Here is a 19,364-nt window from a genome sequence, read left to right as displayed (position 1 = left end):
ATCTGACTAAAAGCCAAAATATATAATGAACTCAAGAAATCAAACACCAATAAATAAAATAACCCAATTAACATCTTGAGTGAGGTAACCTAGAAACAGAAAGACAGGCATGGTACACATTCAGTTATAAGCAGATATCAGCAGTATGATACATGAAAGCCATCTAAAGACCTAAAGAAGTTAAACACTAAGGAGGGCCGTAGAGAGTATGCTTAAATCTCATTCAGAATGGCAAATAAGATAGACATCATATGGAGTGGAAGAGAAGAAACAAGACAGGAGCCTATGAAGAGTTTAAATTAGCCTAGGTATAGTCAGCCTTAGTATAACTCAATTTTGAAATAAAGAGCCATCTTGACTGGGAGCTGAATTCAGGTACCAGGAAATATCACAGAATGTACACTTGGCAGAGAACAAAGTTAACTCTCCTAGCAACAGCCTCCAGGAAATATCACAGAATAAATATTTCATAGAAAAAAAAGACAATCTCCCTGGCATTAATCAATGAGAATCAGTTGAGAATCGTGTGGGAAATTTTTCCCCAATGTTTCAGATATAGTTTAAAAGGATAGCAATTGTAACCATATGTCTTAGGCAATTGTGCCTCAGAGAAGGTCACCTCACCTCTCTAACTTTTACTTGATCCTATAATATCAAGGCATGAAACCCCCTGCTTGCTGTCATGGAAAACCCCTGCTCACAGTCTCCTTTTAAAAACCCTTCTCACTTAGGGCTCGAGGTCCCACTTCTCTACTGCTGCATTAGTGAGACTTGGGTCCTGAGTTTGATAGCTCTCGTAATAAAGCTCTCTTGCTATTGCATCACGTTGTTTCCTTGTGGTCTCTGAGGATCCCATAAACCTGGCATTACACCTAATATAGAGGGTTCTCTGAAAGGATTCACCCAACAGGGGATCAAAGCAGATACTTAGACTCAGGGTCATACTTTGGCAGAGCGCAGGGAATCTTATAGAAAAAGAGAGGGGTGGGAGTTGAGCAACATGGAGGGGACAGAAACCCAAAAGGAGACCAACAAAACTAAATGATCTGAGCCCAGGGGGTCCTGCAAAGGACCATGGAACAGACCTAGATACCCTGCTCAGATGTGGCCAATTGGCAGCTCATCTCCATGAGTGAGGGGAGTGGGGGCTTCCTCTATCATGAATTCAGTTGACTACTTTTTGATCACTTGTCCCTGGTGATGCATCCTTGCCAAGCCACTGAGGAAGAGGATCCAGGCAGTCCTGATGAGACTTAACAAGCTATGGGCAGACGGAAATACTAGCGAACTCCCCCTTTCAGTGGACTAAGTTAGGGAGAAGAGGAAGGGAGGGTGGGGCTGGGAGTTTCAGTGTAGCTTCAATCCATATATGTAATGAATAAACTGTGAAGAAAACAATAAAAAAAATTTTAAATTTGGCACAGAACTAAACAGAATTCTCAATAGAGGAATCTCAAATGGCCAAGAGGCACTTAAAGAAATGTTCAGTGTCCTTAGTCATCAGGGAAATGTTAATCAAAATGACTCTGAGAGTCAATCTTACACCAGTCTCAAGTGATGGCACATGGTGGCAAAAATATGAAAAAGGGGGAATACTCCTCCTTTGCTGTACAAGTGAAAACTTATACAACCACTTTGAAAACCACTTTCTCAGAAAATTGGGAATAGCTGTTCCTCAAGACCCAGCTATACCACTCCTGGGTATATACCCTAAAGATGCTCTACCATACAGGAAAGACACTTGCTCAACTATGTTCACAAAAGCCTTATCCATAGTAGCCAGAATCTGGAAACAACTTAGATGTCCCTCAACCAAAGAATGGATAAAGAAATGGTGGCACATTTACACAGTTTACTACTGCTCTGCTATTAAAAACAAAGAAATCATAAAAATTTCAGACAAATGAAGGGAACTAGAAAAGACCATCTTGGGTGAGGTAACTCAGATTCAGAAAGACATAAATGCTATGTACTCACTTTTAAGTGGATTTTAGCCATATAGTTCAGGATAAACAGACTACAAGGCATAGACGCAAAGAAGATAATTAACAAAGAGATACAAGGGAAGATGCATAAATCTCACTCAGAAAGGGAAATACAGTAGATAGGTAGTGTTTGAAGAGAGGGAATAAGGTAAAAGAGAAACATGAGGGTGGAGATCGGACCTGGGGAGAGCAGGGTCGAGAGGACAGAAGGCCAGCAGAGAAAAGAGAAACTGAGTGTGGGGACATCTCTGTGAAAAAGCTGGAGACCTAAGTCAGGGTAGGCTATTGGGAGGATATGAAGAAGATTGAAACAGACACTCCTAGTAGCAGAGGCTGTAGAGCCTGAAGATGATACCCTCTAACTATACAAGTCTCCTAGCAAAGGAAGAGGAACACCAATCCACCCACAAAAAAACTCTACCTAAAATTTACTGGGCCTACAAAATGTGCAGGGATAAAGATATAGAGCATATAGACCACAGACTGAGAGAATGCTCAACCAATGTCTGGCCTAACCAAAGCCCCACCCTATGGGAGAGTGCCAGGCCCTGACACTATGAAAGAAACTCTGCTAAGCTTACAGACAGGAGCCTGACAGAGTTGTCTTCTGAGAGACTCAACCCAGCAACACCTCAGAACAGATGCTGAGACTCACAGCCAAACACTGGGCGATTAATATGGAGTCTTGTGGAAAAGTGGGAGGAAAGAGAAAAGGACCTGGTGGTGACAGTAGCTCCACAAGAAGACCAACAGGACCAACTAACCAGGGCCCAGAGGGCTTTTCTGAAATAGAAGCATCAACTAAGGACCATGCATGAACCTGACCTAGACCCCTACAAAGATGTAGCCAATGAGCAGCTTAGGCTTCACGTGGGTCCTCAGGTAAGTGGGGAATGCATCTGACAAAAACTCCCTTACCAGATTTTTGATCACTTACCCCTGGTGGAACTGCCTTGCCAGGTCACAGGAGAAGAGGCCATGCTCAGCCCTGATGCTTGATGAGCTGGGGTGGATGGAAAGGCAGGGGTCTCCCCTTTTCTGAGGAATAGGGAAGGGGGATGGAGAAAGGAGAAGGGGGAACGAGGAAGGCTAGGAAGGATGGGGCTACACCCAGGATGCAGGTGAAGATAGATAGATAGATAGATAGATAGATAGATAGATAGATAGATAGATAGATAGATAGATAGATAGATAGATACATGCATATATACACACATACATACATACATAGGAAACCCTGTGTGAAGTACAGAAGAGAGAAAGTACTTCCAGATCCTAATCTGAGCACCCCATGCATCTAGTCCTCCCCACAAGCCACACTTCAGAGTGAAAAAAACATGAAAGAATTAGAGGGTGCATGGAAAGTACGAGAGAAGATGACTTTCCTGTGTTGAAACTCCAGAAATGTAAGGCAAGTGAACATATTTACGTTAAAGCTAGGCTGCCTCAAGTTTTTTATTACATTAATGAAGAGTAGCTTACACAGTCTTAACTGAATGAGATAACCAGTCAGAATGAACCTTCAAAATGGCATTTGGATAAGCAAATAATGTTCAAAGTTCAGCAATATATATATATATATATATGTACATATAATATATACATATATAAAATATTTTATGTAAAACATATAAATGTATGAAATCTAAAAGATCAATGCAAATGTATATGTGTGTGCAGAAGTGGTTACTTCCTAATTTTGTGACTATCAATCTTTATCTTATACATGTTACAAAAATATCTAGACTGGTAGTATTTACACTTTGTAAATATATAAACAATTTCTCAGTGTTTAAAGCACCCATCAGTGTTTACATTGTTTACACATGAAATTCTATTGACAAAGAACACCTAGAGTCTAGCATAAGATGATAACAGCTGCACAGCACAAACAACTTTAAGCTTTGATTATAGTGTATGAATCCCCTTAACACATCACCAGGGAAATAGTATACATAGCAAATGAAATTTTTAATTTCTCTAAATGGAAAAAATAAGTCCAAATGAGACATTTTAGACAGCAAACTAGCTATTTTAAGCAAAATGACTTCTAAACGAAATAACTCAATATTATGAAGTTTATGATAAATATAAATGTAAACACACAAACACACATGAAAATACAGAACCATAACAAAAAAAACCTCCTGGATTCATACATGAATTACAAAATATAATAATTATTTTTTATTCGTATTTTTACCTGCCATGTGTCAGGAATAAAATCTTGAACCCTAGGGTCTGGATCTTTTCTCTCTTCTCGTATCAAATAGTGACCCATGTATTGTAGCTGGAACCGGGCTGGCCCAATCCCAACTGAATATTTATTCTTCTTTCTCATTTTTATGTCATCTGCTGCATCCTATGTCGTTTTAAAATATTATTTTGAAAGCAATTAAGTTATAGAAAATTTTAAATAAATAAAATGTTCATGTCTGACTGAGTTTCTTTCATATGAAAACAATTTAAACATCATGAGGACATTACCAGTTTTCTGAAGTACAAATAAATCAATAGATTTCAAGATTTTCAAATGTTTACTCTAATATTTGTGGCTAAAACCTGAAATATTTCAAACAAATAAACAGCCATTACAAATGTGAGTTGTTTTGCTAGAATTAAGTATAGGGTTTGTTCTAAAGGTCTGCATAAATTATCAGACATTTAGTGTGCACAGCCAAGTTGTATAAAATATTTCTAATTCTTGATTAATTCAACTTCTAGCATTTAGATTAACTAAGGTGCTATTTTCTATTAAAAATAAACCTAAAAGAGATGAATGTGTTTGAAGGACACTTTGTATATAGCAAATAACAGTTTAGTTAATATGAAGCTGTCACAAGATATTACCTGAGTTGCATATAATGAATTTGCTAGCTCATCAAACCCTAAATACATAAGACATCTGGCTATGAGTTTCTGATCTGCTTCTTGCAGAAGTTCAGAGTGTTTGTCCAACAAGGAGTGGATTCTCTTCATCATACCAACAGCTTTGCTTAAGTCTTTCGTGGTTTCACCTTGATACAAAATATAAATAATAAAATTGTTGTAAAAGTCATCAAAATAACAAATGTCAATTAACGAAGATTGAACCTCTAATTAATCTTCTACACTCAATGACACTTGCTATCTCACTCGCCTTTAATAGAGATTTTAGAATAGAAAAAACTAGATAAAAATCTTATGCTTCAATTTCTTGCAGACTCCATACCTCTGAGCTCACATTACAGATGCACTTATCCTGGGTACTAACAGTTGAGTTGGATGAAACTACATTTTTTATTGAGAATTTTGAATAAAAATAAACTCAAAGGTGGTGGATTTCACGTTTCAGATATTAAAAACAATTTCATCCTACCACAAATTGCATTCTAATAAATAGTTAATGGAAACTTTTAAAAAATCTTACAGTTCAAAATTAAAATATTATTAAAAACTGAAGTTTGTAGAGTTTTACTAAATTATGGATCTTTTCTGTCTCACATTGCCATGTCTCTTCTGTTCAAGAAAAACAGTTACATGATGTTTAAACATAAGATTACAATCTTAACAACATTCATTTAGCCCTATTGTTATACTGAATGTAAGCCTGAATCCCTTTATTCAGTGCAATCCATCTCTTCCAGCTATCAGAGCCAGATTTCCAAACACCTGTCCACTTCTCTAGCACAGTCTACACTGTTTATTTCTCCCTTCTGCTAGAACCTTTTCACTCTCACCACATCTGCTTTGGTTCTGCTTTTCTTTTAGAAAGTGTCCACTCTGATCTACCTAACAGAATTACCAATCCCATAATGAATGCTATCATACAAGAGTCTACCAAGGAAACTTAATAGAGGTCTTATGGCCAGGAGCATTCATTTCATCTACAGTATATGGTATGTGATTGCCTCCCAACCGGCATTAGAAGCTAAGGTGTTAGGAATCTGAATCATGAGGAAATCTTCATGGAAAGATATTTTATGCATTGGGTGTGGAGGATAAGTAAAATGTGGTTGTTTGAAAAATAAAAACTAAGGCATTTGTGGCAGTTACTACTCTTAATTTCTCTGTCCACCAAGTAGTTCCAGAAAGTCCTTATTTACATCTCTGTGATATAGGGAATTGTATATACCTAGGTAAAAGTATGTGTTTACTGGTACCCTTTGTGGTTAAAGTGGCCTGTGATTAAGTTCTAATATCTAAGTAAACGGTTTCTGTGGCCCGGAAAGTAAATTAATGGAGAGATAGGGAGATGGAGAGATGGCTCAGTGGTAAGAGGGGCTGTTCTCTTATAGAGCTAGATTCCCAGCAACAATGCCAGAAGCCTCACAGTAAACTCTAGCTTCAGGGAATCTAATGTCTTCTGCATCTGTGGACAACACACACACACACACACACACACACACACACACACACACATCAAATCTAAAAAAGCTTCAGTGTCCGAATGGAGAGTAAGCTGGAATGAAAACTACATACAGAAGGTCAGAAGTCTGGGAGTGAGAAGAGGACATTGAACTTCTGACCTTTCCTAGAGGCACTTTGTTCTTCAACAACCTGCCTCTGCTTCTGTCACTAACCATGGGTCCTGCTAATTTCTAGTAGTTGGACAGAAGAACCTGAAAATCCAGCTGAGACTCTGCTATAAGTCTACAGTGCCTACAAACAATCTCTAAATAAAATGCAGCAGTATAGTCTTTAAGTCACTCTAAATTCCGATCTCTGTTGGTAACATTCAACTGCACATCTTGATTCAGTGTCTTGGTTGGAGAGAAAGATAAATAAATGTTAAGTAAAGCACATACTACAACAAGTTTACACTTCTCTGTCTACTCAACCTTACCGCACCCTTCCTCTCTCTGTTTTGTTTTCCTGTGTTCCTTCATAGAAATTGAAAGGGAAAGTACATCGATCCTCACTGACTTTGGAAGAAGCCTTTATAGTAGGGGGGAGCAGTGTTGAAGTCTGTACGGCTGGTGTTGCCTGTAACTTTTACAGGTTCTACACTCACATGGAAGACAGGCCTCTGAACATGCTTGTAAGGGATTCTCTTTACTAGGCTGATAGACACAGGAACACCCATCGTAACTGTGGATAGAAACATGCCCTCTGTAGGAATCTTGGGCGATAGAAAATAGGAACTGAGCTAATCATGCATTCATCCATCACTTTCCACCTTTCTGTTGTGAATATGATGTGATCAGCAGCTTCAAGCCCATACTACTTTGATATGTCCTTCAATGATGAGCCATATACCCTTGAGCTGTTCGACAGAGTAAACCCTTTTTCCATTAAGCTGCTTTTATCAAAGTATTTTATCATAGCAACCAAGGGGAAACTAAGTTAGCAGGCAAACATAAACATCAGCTTACCCAGAAAGAAAACAATGAATGATGGGTTCTTCCTCTGTGCCTGACTCTTACTGGTTATGTTAACAGTTCTCTACCTGGTCAGAAGTTAGTTTAAACCTGTCTCGAATTATGCTTATACATGTTCTATGTCTTTGCTTTGACCACCTCTTTGAGATGTCACTGCTCATTGGCAAAAACAGAAGCAATATTGCTTTGTAAGTCTTACTGTACATATTTCTAGTTAATGGGTGGCAATCCACCATCATTACATCTCTATGGTCTCTCTAGTTCATCAAGGGAAATCAACACAATTACACACCACATACCTTCTGCTCGACAGTGATCCTTCCATACTTTTAAGCACACATTTAACCCTACTTTTTCAGCCTGAAATTTTACTGAGTTACTTTTACATGATTTCAAGAACTCTTCCAGCTTCTTCATTCCAGAGTTTAAATTCTTTTTCATCTCCTCCTCAATATAAAATGACAAGGAATTCCATCTTTGTTCTTCTTTTTGTTCTTCCTTGGCAAGTAACCTCTTCTTATTCTCTCTAGCAATTATGTCAGCCTTGGTCTCCTGCCCAAATGGAAAAAAAAAAACACATCTCATGACAAGATAGAACTATTCCAGACTGATATTTCATGAATGAAATGTTATTTCAAGTACACAGTGTTTTTGACCATCATTCCATACTTGAAGTCATAAAAATATGTTTTAATTAAGACTCTGTTGATTAAAAACATAAAAATTCAACTCAATGACTATAAAGAACTGCTGAAGATAATTTCCTAAATGTCTAGGTAGTGTTAAATATAAAAGAGTGAATATAATAAAATCAAAGAGGCCTTGAAAATACTCTTCCAAGTCTCCATGCAGTGATGGCTGCTATTCTCTCTGAGATTATCCTGGTCTTTCTACTGCCTCCTACTCCCTATGTGATCATAATATTTGTATCATGATTACTCTCCTATTCTCATGCCTATGTCATGTATCATTTCCTTTGCCAAGCATCTATCAAACTACTCAAGGTCTACTATATCTGCTCCTAAATGCATCAGTCTTCCTCTCTAGACTGAGATCCTTGAGATAAAATTGCACCAAAGTTGCCTGGATTGCCTAAGCTAAAGACATTTAGCTCATAATATTTAATGAGTAAATAAGAGAAAAGAGATGAAGGCAGGGAGTATATAGGAAATATATATATATATATATATATATGTGCATCATATATTATGTATGTGTATATATAAATATATATTATATCTATAGTTTATATAGTTTATATATATGTATATATATATATTTATATGTGTGTATAATCTGCCTTACTTAAAAATGTTTTCAACTGATTTAAGTACAATATGGATCTATTTTTTTACTGTGGTTTTACCAATCTCATTTATTTCACTTTACATGAACAAGGCCAGTGCCATGGTTCAGCATGTAAAGGTGCTTGCCTTGCAAACCTGATGCTCAAGTTCAATTCCCAGAATCCATGTAAATGTGCAAAAAGATGACTCCACAAAACTTTCTTCTGACATCCATATACATGCCATGGCACCCCCACATATATTCACAAACACACAGAAATAATAAAAATAATCTTATAGGACAAATTAGAGAATTATGTTAGCAAAAGTATCCTGACAGAAACTTTCATTATTCAGTTTAGTCATGAAATTAACATCTAAACATTTATCTATAATAATATCACATTTAGCTGTCACATTCTCGATCTACTTCATTCCAATCAATAACATTGGCAGTTTCCCATCATTTGCAATTAAGTGTTCGCTGTTGGTTTATTTGCCATAGCTTTTCTACATAAGACAATGAGGAGCCTCAGACTTTTGTCAAGTACAATTGTTGGTATGATGTTCTTTTAGAATGTATACACCTTACCCTTGTTTCATTCAAATGCTGATATCTCTCACCACTCTCTGGTTTCAATCCTGACTTTGCATTGTGATACTTATTCTAAGCATCACTTGTCTCAAGTTTGTGTAAACATGCCAAAATAAAACAACCAGCCACAATGTTGAGCAATGGAGAGAAAGGAGTAGGAGGGAAAGGGGAGGAGCCAGAGGACAGGAAAGAGTAGGAGGCAGAGGAGGAGGAAGAGTCACAGAGGCTGGGAGAGAGAGGCTGGAGGAGAGGTCTTGGAATGAAGTGGAGAATGAACCGGACCTAAGATTTCACAAAAAGCAAGTATAATGGGTGAATCTAAATGTTAGGAAGTTATGAGGGCTTGGAGGTTTAGGATGGAATAACTATTGCCCAGCATTGTGTTCTAGATGGACTAAATAAATCATAGTCTCTGTGTGGTGATTTGGTTATACAGCTGTTTAGGATTAACAACAGCATTACCAGAAGATATAGCAATAGTAAATATTAAGTGATAATACAACATACAATGCTCCCTTTATCTCAAATGTGAAGATTCATTGGTCATAGAGTGCATTTATAAAGTACATATGATGTTGAATGTCTTTGATGACTCATTTAATATTTAAGAGTGGAAGTAGAGAACCTTATACTTCTTTTCAGTCTACTTGTGCTGATGAGCATTTTTGGAAGTATGTCATTTTGCAACAGAGAGGAACACAGCCAGAGAGAGGAGAAAGAGAAGGATGACGAGAAGGGGAAAGAGGAGAGAGATGAAGAGGAGGAAGAGGAGAAGGAAAGAAAGAGGAAGAGGAGGGGAAGAGGGGGAAAAAGAGGAGGGAAAGAGGCGGAAAGAGAAGGAAGAAGAGGAGGAAGAAAAGAATAAAGAACAGCCGAAGAAAGAGAAGACTTCTTTTCCTCCTCCTTCTCCTCCTCCTGCTCCTCCTCCTCCATCTCATCCTTCTCTTCCTCCTGAAGTTCCTAAATAAACAGTCAAAGTTTTCATTAATTTGAGTATAAAATTGAGAAGGCCCTGACCATGAGAAAGCAGCAGTGATGATGAAAGGGTTAGACTAACTTTGTAACCTATATGTCTTCTAAAGCCTATAGTTTTGAGTTTTAGGTCCAGGTTAAGCTAAAGCCTCTTAGTACCTTTCCAGAGAGTAAAGGGATGTGACCCTATCTGTGAGGACACATATAAAAAAAAGGGCAAGCAAGCAATGACCTTCATTCAGCAAAAGAAGGACCAGACCCTTGTCCTTGAGATAGCGTTTCTTAGCAACAAACCTAGACTTCTTCTGAGTAGCTTTTGACCTCCAGCCAAGAGCCCGCAGCCCTAATCTTCAAGGATGAGCTAACCACCCCTACCTTAAATTGCAGCTGCATCCACACTTGGCAGGACTGGCCAAGCTTGAGCACCTAAGACTAACCAATTATCTTATTTTATAGCTTCCTCATCCAATCCTAAATTGCCAAAACTAGAACTTCAAATCTCCTGCAATTTTTCTTTTAAAAACCTAAAGGCCTTTGTCTCCCGGTGCCACTCTTTGCTGACCAGCAGGGGTGACCCCGTTGTACAATGGTTAATAAACCTCTCGCTTTTGCAACGAGTCTTGGTCTGGGGAGTTTCTGGAAAGGGCGCGATTAAACTCCTGAGCTGTGAGACCCCAGGTCTTACAATGACATGCATGGACTTCTTAGGCTTGCTTCTGATAAGCCAGGCAAAACCTGAGCTAGTCCCCATTCCTCAGTGGACCTGTGCAGCAGTTCAAAAAGAGAGGCCTTCCACTGGAATAAAACAGCAGGTACTACAATGTTGTGTGTTATTTTAACTATTATGTGGGAGAGCTGTTGTTAATCACCAACTGGTAGCTGTCCTTGAGAGTTGTGAAACTTGAACCCCCTGCTTGTTAATTAGTTGCATACCTGGCAAAGAAATAGCACTTCTTTTGTTTGGTTTAGTTTGGTTTGGTTTGGTTTTGCAATCTTGCTAAAATTCTCCCAAGCATAAGCATCCAGAAATGAAAGTTTAAAAATATTTTTGTGTTCTTTGTGTGGGATTTTCACAAGCTTCACTTCTGATGACTTTGCCACACTACTTCCCTTTGACAAGGTCAGCTGTCACAATTCCTCTGATAGATGGGTATGCTAAGATGTTGCTGTCTACAAGATATAAAAAAGCAACTGATATTAAGAGAGTTCCCATGAAATAAATGCCTTCTAATCCTTAGCATTGGAGCTGACTTTTTAAATGCTAATGAGTAGCCAAATTTTTAGGTGTGAACTTCACCTAAGTCATCAGATTTGTAAGTCCAGTTTTAAAAAATAATCTATTCTTGTACAGTGCTATTATCATAAATACTAACATAATTTTCATGACATGATATTAGTAAATAAAGTGAGCTCTTATCCACTTATGTTATCCTTAATTATGGCCTCTGGATAAAAATAGATAGAAAATGATAATAACTGTAAGATAAGTGGTGAAATTAAGGAGGGTGTATTCTGTATAGGAAAAGAAAATGAATGGCTTTAACTTGCACTTGAAGAAGATGGCGAATGAATTAATTATTTAAATATTTGGGGAAAGTGCAGATAATCTGTATAAGTCAAACAAAGACACCCACGTGTTTCATGTTTCTTTTTGCTGCATTTATGAAAAAAATTGTATTGTTATTAGATAATAAACCATATTTTAATATTATTGCAAAATTTTAAATCAAGCCTTTAGTCACTTAATACTTTATTTACTTCTCTAAATAAGGGTACATTATTACATAGAGAGGATCAATATGCAATAATTCATATGTAATTTAGACTTTCTTAGCAAGCATTATAATAAATATTATTATTGTTGTTGTATTTGTTACTCTTCTGTCCTTCAATAAAACACCATGGCCAAGACAACTTCTAGAAAAAAAGGCGTTCTTTAAGCTTATGATTTCAGAGGAATAAGAATCCACAACGACAGTGCAGAAGCATGGCATCTGGAGCTAGAAGCTGAAAGTTTGTATCTTAAACTGCAAGCAAGAAGTAGACAGCAAACTCAAAACAGCAAGTCTTTAAATGGTCAAAGCCTGCCTCCGAGGACACACTTCCTCCACCACAGCCAACCTGCTGATCTCCAAACAGTACTGCCAACTGGGAGCCACACATTCAAACACCTGAGCCTATGGGAGCCATCACATTCAAAGCTATACACCAATGTAAGGAAGAAAGGATGATGTCTATGGACAGAAGCCATCAATGGGACGAGCAAGTATCGACATAATAAAAAATATCAGCATAGCTTTTTATAATAATAAAATTTACAGAAACTTACATGTGTCTTTGAGCTTTTGGATTTAAAACAATCCTTCTTTGGCTTAGCGCCTTGAGTTGTGATAAGCTTTGAAGAGACTGAATCTAATGAGTTCCCATAAAATCGTTGAAAAACATGATACTTCTGAATGCCTCTAAGATAATAAGGGTCTCTTGACTGTTCTGCAAAAATAATAATAATAATAAACTTAAAATGAAAAATTGCTATGGTTTCTTAGTAGCATCTCTAACTCTTCATACCATTCTATACACAGGCAGTATAATTTCTTGAATAGAACAGCAAGTTTATATAATGAGTTTGGACAGAGAATGTATCTTAAATTAGTCTATCACATCCATAGAATAACTTTTAACATATCTACAAAAGTTGCAATATTTTAAACATTTTTTTTTTTTGCCTATAAAGTTTAACCTATATATCATGCACAGAAGTCAAGTGTTCCATCACTGGGCAACAACTCCCAGCTGCTCCAAACCTTTCAAAACAATTTTTTCATGGCCTACTTACAAAATAAATACCAAGAATGTTATTTAATTTTATTCATTAAATGTGTTCTTTAACAATTCACACATGTATGTATTGTACTCTAATTACTTACCCCCATTATCTTTTATATCCTTTTTACTCTGCTGTCTCCCTCACCTCCCTAAAAGTCTTTTCCAAACTCATATCTTTTTGACTGATTAATTTTCATCACTGTTATTGGTTTGTTTGAAACAACTATAAATGGTATGCAACTAAAGGTAATGGCTATCACGCTGCAGAATCCATCAGTATCCAATAGTCTAGCAGTGATGAGTAGGGCTCCTTGGGTACCCTTACAGGTGGTTGGTTTGTTTTGGTTAGTTTGCTCTTTTTAAGACAGACTCTAAGAATTACCTGTTCTGTGCCCTGTGAATGAGCTTAGTAAGACAGAATCAAAGGAAAACCACCTAAGATATTGTAGTTCCTTGAATTACTGGTTAGGTAAATATAAAGCCCTTATTCTGGGCAAGTGACATAGAGCTGAGAGTTTAATCTCCATATATTAGACTTCATAGAACATCCAGATTCCTTAAACTGAAAAGCATCTTCCCCTAAGTATCAAGCTCATGAGACAAAGATCACATATGCATTCCTCTGCTTAAGATACCTACAAGCACAATATGAATAACTACCAGGAAACAAACTGAAAATTCTCTATTAGCACCCACCCTATTGTACATCTGAATGTCTTATTGATTGTTCTTCCTCAAAACTTTTCATTTTTGTACATAATGTGTTTTTTACTTTGAAATAGAGGGCAGAATAAAGTAGATTTAAGTTATTTCAGCTGACTCAGCAAGCTCACCATTAAAATTGGCCTTTGTCCTGTCATAATCATCACTGAGGGGTCGGTGGGAATGCCAGTGGACAAGCTCATCAAATTCCTTATACTTAACCAGGGAGGTAACAATGGGATCGTCTCTGTGAGACAAAAACAAATACAAGCATATTTCAAATATCATGATTCCAAATCCAAGACATTTTAAACCTTTGAAAACCCTAGATCCTTTTCCAGGGACACAACATGTGTGGTAGAATCCAAAAAGCTTTTTATTAGAGGTTTCAGAAACAAGGACCACATCATGTCTCCAACATTCACAAACATTCCTTGTTTCATTAATTTAAAATTACTAGTGGGTTGCTTTTTTTCTCTCGTTAAAATCATCCAGATATCATAAAGACTATATGTTGCAAATATATATAGCACATACTGCACTGTCTTAAATGTGCCATGTTTCTAGAATTCATTCAGAAAAGGTTTTCTCAAATAACCTTTAATAAATAACTTATCCATTCCAAACAAGTATTTACTAAAACATAATTAGACCTTACCTTTTTAGAAAAGGCAAGTCTTTCAAAATGTCTCCAGTAAATTCATCAACCAAAGTACATGACAGAGGAATAAAACCCAAATTTGGCATTGTCTCCTGAGAACTTTCTGTAAATTAAAAAAAAAAATGATCAATTTAAATGTAAAACTTTTAGAAGGAAGAAAAACATTGTTTTCCAAATTTTCACATATAAAATATTTTATTATATTTACTTGTTTTGTTTTACAATTCCAACCCTGCTCATAAAGCTATTTTATACATTGAGTCCTTGGAACATAATAGAAAATAATTATAAATAAACAAATAAATAAATCTAAGCAAATAAGTAGGCAGATTAAACAAAAACATGGTTGGGTGGCTAGGTAGGTGAATTGATAGATATGTGGCTAGATACAAGATAATGGGTGACAATGGCCAATTATTGATAGATGATAGACAGATAAATAGTAGATGACAGGTAATTTCTGTGGTGTTTATTTTCAAATGTCTAATCTGTTTATTATTGCCTATTAAGAGATAAAGAATCGAAAGACAGCACTTTAAGAAATTACATACACAATGTCAAAAGTGAAATTAAAAATACAGAAAAACAAAGGTGATGAGATTGATATTATTGCAATTCTCCCTTTGAGCTTCCTTTTAGTTTTTAAAGAAGCATATGCAAAAACAGGTGAAGAGATGACAAAAATGATAAATCAGATAGACAGATAGATGACAAAAAGTAGATAGATAATAGACAGACAGACAGACAGACAGACAGACAGACAGACAGATAGATAGATAGATAGATAAACAGCACTGAGAACAGCACTCAGCCAAAGTCATAATAGTGACTGTAAAATAAATACCCCAGCCTTCCTGATCCTCAAAGAAGATGCTTCCAAGTTAGTGTGTATTCCACCACAAGATTCCCAATGCAATTCACCTCCTGTCTCCCAAAGTAGAGACCTGCTCGTTGACAAGATCTGCATACTGCTCTTCATTTCCTGCCATTAATCTATTTCTCACCACTTCCTGACTGGCCCAATAAACCAGTGCTGTTTGTCTAGTGGAATTAATTGTCACAATAGACAAGGAAATACACACACACACACACAAAGACATGTATGTATGTATGTGTGTATCCTAAGTTCTCAGTAAATTTTCCTTTTAATAATTCCTTTAAATCATTTTCCTGAAATTCATTGTACTATCAAAAATGCTATTATACTAAACCAATTTTTATTGTTCTGAAAATATGCATAGAATTTCATCCCTAGACAGTTTAAGAATTACATATAATTCTGCTACATTCTGAATTTCATCATTAATGAGAAATCTGCTACTTGACTAATTTTTCTTCCTTTATAGTTAATTGATTCTTTTGAGATGTTTTTCACGTTACAATTTCACTTTGTGTGTCTAGGGAATGTATTCGTACTCTTTAATATGTTTCTGTACTTAATTTATCCCATTTGAGATCCTAAACGTGTAAAACTTGTCTTTATCAATACAGGCAAGCGTTGGGGCATTACTTCTTCAAACACCATGCCACTCACTTCACTTCATTCTTTCCTTCTAAGTTTCCAAATGAGCTAAACATTGGCTTTCATTCTCCACATCTTCAATATTTTGTGTATTAAATTTTAATTTCATATTTATTTAATGTATGTAGCATATTTCAATGTGCAAATCTTGACCGTGTGTGTTAATATGTGTTAGCTGAGCCTGATGGTGCATGTGATATCAGCCCTTGGAAAGTGAAAGCAGGAGGTTCAGAAACTCAGTATCATTCTCAGCCACCTCTTGAGTTCAAGATAGCGTCTTATTTCAAGAAACACACACCCATGACAACAAAAAGATAAACAGAGCAAACTACTGATGCAGTCAGGAAAATTAACGTACCTACTATATCAAACTATTCTTTGTATTTTCCCTTGTATCCTTTTGTTTTAGTGTCAAGATTACCTACAATATTTCATTTCCCAAATTATTAGTGTATATAATGCAATATTTAATAAGTGTTGGTCTTCATAGCCTACATTACTCTCATTAAGTACAACAAATCTAGACCTATTATCTTCCATAAGTATAAAATTTTACCCTTTGACCTACACTTTCCCTTTCCCTAACACTGCTCCCTCAATAACTACCTATTTATTTTGCTCTATGTCTATGGTTTTTTTAGATTGTGTATGTATGTATGTAAATGTTATCATACAGTATTTTTCTTTCTGTAATTAGCTTATTTCATGTGCCATAATGGTATTTTTCACCTGTTTCGTTTTCCTTTACTGTAAATTGATCCCATGGCCTCACCCATGTAGGACACACACCAACCCTGAGTGTGATTCTATTTCTGTTTACACATGGTGTCCAAATGCCCCCATTATTAATGTCCAATCAGCTTTAAATCCAAGCAGTATTTTGATTTTCTATAAGTTTGGTTATTGAAATGAATTTTGTTTTAGAGTGTTTATTATTTTTCTCATTTCATTTCATATTTAATCTTTTAAATGGCTTCAAATCATGCTCAGAAAGTATGTAATAATTGTGATGATAAAAAACCAGAAGTTATTAGTTCTGCCTGTAGATAACTGTGTTCTTAGTTATTTCCTCAGCGCTTTCATAAATTCTATCAACAACTATCTTTGACACATAATCCCATAAAACAAATATTTACACTTTTTTTCCTCATAATAATTTGCCATATCCCTCCAATCACTTTCATGTTTTTTGGATTAGTGTGGCCTTGCAGTTTAATTTGCAGTGTAAACTCCAAATTCTCAAGAGTAATTTATTATGCTCCAGGCCAACTATGACTCCTTTGTTAATTCAGTTCGTTGACAGGCAAGTCTAGAGGGAGCTAATCTTTAGGGCCTTCTCCTATGGGCTTGGGCTTTGGTGAAGAATGTCAGTTCTATCACCACCCCCCAGAGAAGACAAAACTGTCTCTATATCTGAAGCTCAGAGGAGGCAAAAGCTTTCTAAGGGACTGCTGGCTTCTTTTTATTCTTGGCATCTCTTGGTCCCCCTCCAACACATGTCTACTGTTTGTTTTTGTAGCTACACAAGCCAGATGCTGCATATGGTGCCACACTAATCCGAAAATGCCTTCTGTGGTTCTCAGCTTCCCTAGAGTCACCTTGCCGGCTTTGTCCATTCTGTTCTTATGAATGGAACTATCATTATATAATACAGCATTGAGTGTCTTCATCCACCTTTATTACATAAAAAAATTGTCAGTTGACAGGTCACGTTGTTAGAAATAGAATTCACTCAGTATGTTTTATTTTTTAAATTGGTGACATTAATTACAAAAATCATATAAATTTTCAGTATTAGTCAAAGTTCACCACCATATGGACATGACAACTATTTGAACGCGTAAATGCTAAATATAATAATTTCTACTCAGAGTTTGAAAAAAATTTTTTTTCCACAAATTAAGTTGGGAATAAATTACCTTTGATTGGTGATGGGGTCTTTTGAAGAAAATGAAGCTTTGTTGTTCTCACAGGAAATGGTTCTCCCACATCAAACTTTCTGACCAACTTTGACACAGTGTCCCACAACTGTACATACTCTTTCATGATGACATCTCCTACATTCAAATCCAAGCCTGGATCATAATTTAAAAAAAAAAAAAAAAAAAAAAAAAAACAGCATTAAAAAGCACTGACTAACGCATAGAAGCACACTCACACCTTCACTAAAGTCATCAACCTCTGTAATATGAGGCAAAAAGTGGAATTTTCTGTGGGTTTTCCAATGGAATATGAATGAAAATGGTCAGTCTCTGGACAATGTTCTTGACAGGTCTTAAAACTGATCTTGGTTTTCTGTTTGACAACTTAATATTAAAACTTGATGTCTTAAAAATTGACCCCTGGGGCCCTGAAGAGAATGATACCCCAACCAAGAACATGGAGAGGACCTAAAACCCTGGCTCAGATATAGCCCATAGACTCATTCTCCAAGTAGGTTCCCTAGTAAGGGGAGCAAGTGCTGTCTTTGGCATGAACTCAGTGGTAGGCTCTTTAACCACCTCCCCCTTGTGGGTACATCCTTGCCAGGCCACAGAGGAAGACAAAGCAACCAGTCCTAATGAGACCTGATAGGCTAGGGTCAAATAGAAGGGGAGGAGGACCTCCTCTATCAGTGGCCTAGGGGAGGGGCATAGGGAGAGAAGAGGGACAGAGGGTGGGACTGGAAGGAGACGAGGGATGGAGCCACAGCCAGGATACAAATTGAATAAATTGTAATAAATGATTATAATAAAAAAGAAAAATTTGATGTCTTAACTAATAATAATCAGCAGTGGAAATATAATTATTTTTAAGATAATAAAAATATTATGCCACATATAACGTTGTAACCAATAACACTGAATAAAGCTAAAATAAAAATCAGCAAAGACTCATTAGCTTATTAGCAGCTAATTTGTTCCAATGTGTACAATATGAAGGAAACAAATCTTGATGTGAAAGACATTTCAATAATAATCAAGTGTTATTCTCCCAAAATGTTTTATTTTCTTTGACTACAAAAACACAAGAAAAATTATTCTAACAAAAAAAAAACTTACATAAAGAATGTATAAGGATTATCTCTTGTAAAGACTTAAAATCTCTTAATATCTAAGAGTAGTGAAATGTTTCTATTAATGAGAGCAATTTCACAAATAAACATTATGCACCATGTGTGAAAATGAACTATTATAAAATGTCAAACACATAAATGCATACTTTTAACAAAAACCCTTATGCAGTAATATGAAGTTGAAAAAATATTTTGGGTTATCATATTCATTCTGATTGCCACCAAATAAAAATTATGAATGAGGGAAGACTGGGAAACTAGAAAATAATTACTGTTTTTACAACAGACATTTAAGAAATGGTTTTGAACCTCTGAATCTGAATGATGCCATAGAACGAGAGTTCAGATGGAACACCAAAAATTGCCAAGAAAGGTTCACAAGCCAGGGATGCCCACACAG

At 36.3% G+C, this 19,364-nt stretch overlaps 1 protein-coding gene across 7 annotated transcripts in view; it reads right to left on the bottom strand.

Annotated features, from left to right (window-relative positions):
• Ddx60 (DExD/H-box helicase 60) overlaps window positions 1–19,364 on the bottom strand; it is a 103,872-nt gene that overhangs the window by 54,512 nt on the left and 29,996 nt on the right. For all 7 annotated transcript variants that reach the window (XR_009591399.1, XM_060381840.1, XM_060381841.1 and 4 more), the window contains 7 exons: window positions 17,829–17,984; window positions 14,385–14,490; window positions 13,858–13,973; window positions 12,528–12,688; window positions 7,645–7,897; window positions 4,836–5,002; window positions 4,189–4,347 (listed from right to left, as the gene is read on the bottom strand). Coding sequence is in view for 6 of the 7 variants with exons in the window: in XM_060381840.1 (XP_060237823.1) it covers window positions 4,189–4,347; window positions 4,836–5,002; window positions 7,645–7,897; window positions 12,528–12,688; window positions 13,858–13,973; window positions 14,385–14,490; window positions 17,829–17,984 (1,118 nt within the window). In the remaining variant the exon portion in view is untranslated. The remainder of the gene's footprint in view (window positions 1–4,188; window positions 4,348–4,835; window positions 5,003–7,644; window positions 7,898–12,527; window positions 12,689–13,857; window positions 13,974–14,384; window positions 14,491–17,828; window positions 17,985–19,364) is intronic.

This window comes from Meriones unguiculatus, chromosome 4 (assembly GCF_030254825.1).
Source record: "Meriones unguiculatus strain TT.TT164.6M chromosome 4, Bangor_MerUng_6.1, whole genome shotgun sequence".
Taxonomy (NCBI): domain Eukaryota; kingdom Metazoa; phylum Chordata; class Mammalia; order Rodentia; family Muridae; genus Meriones; species Meriones unguiculatus.
The sequence above is the reverse complement of the archived record's forward strand: the minus strand, read 5'-3'. Positions and strand labels throughout refer to the sequence as shown.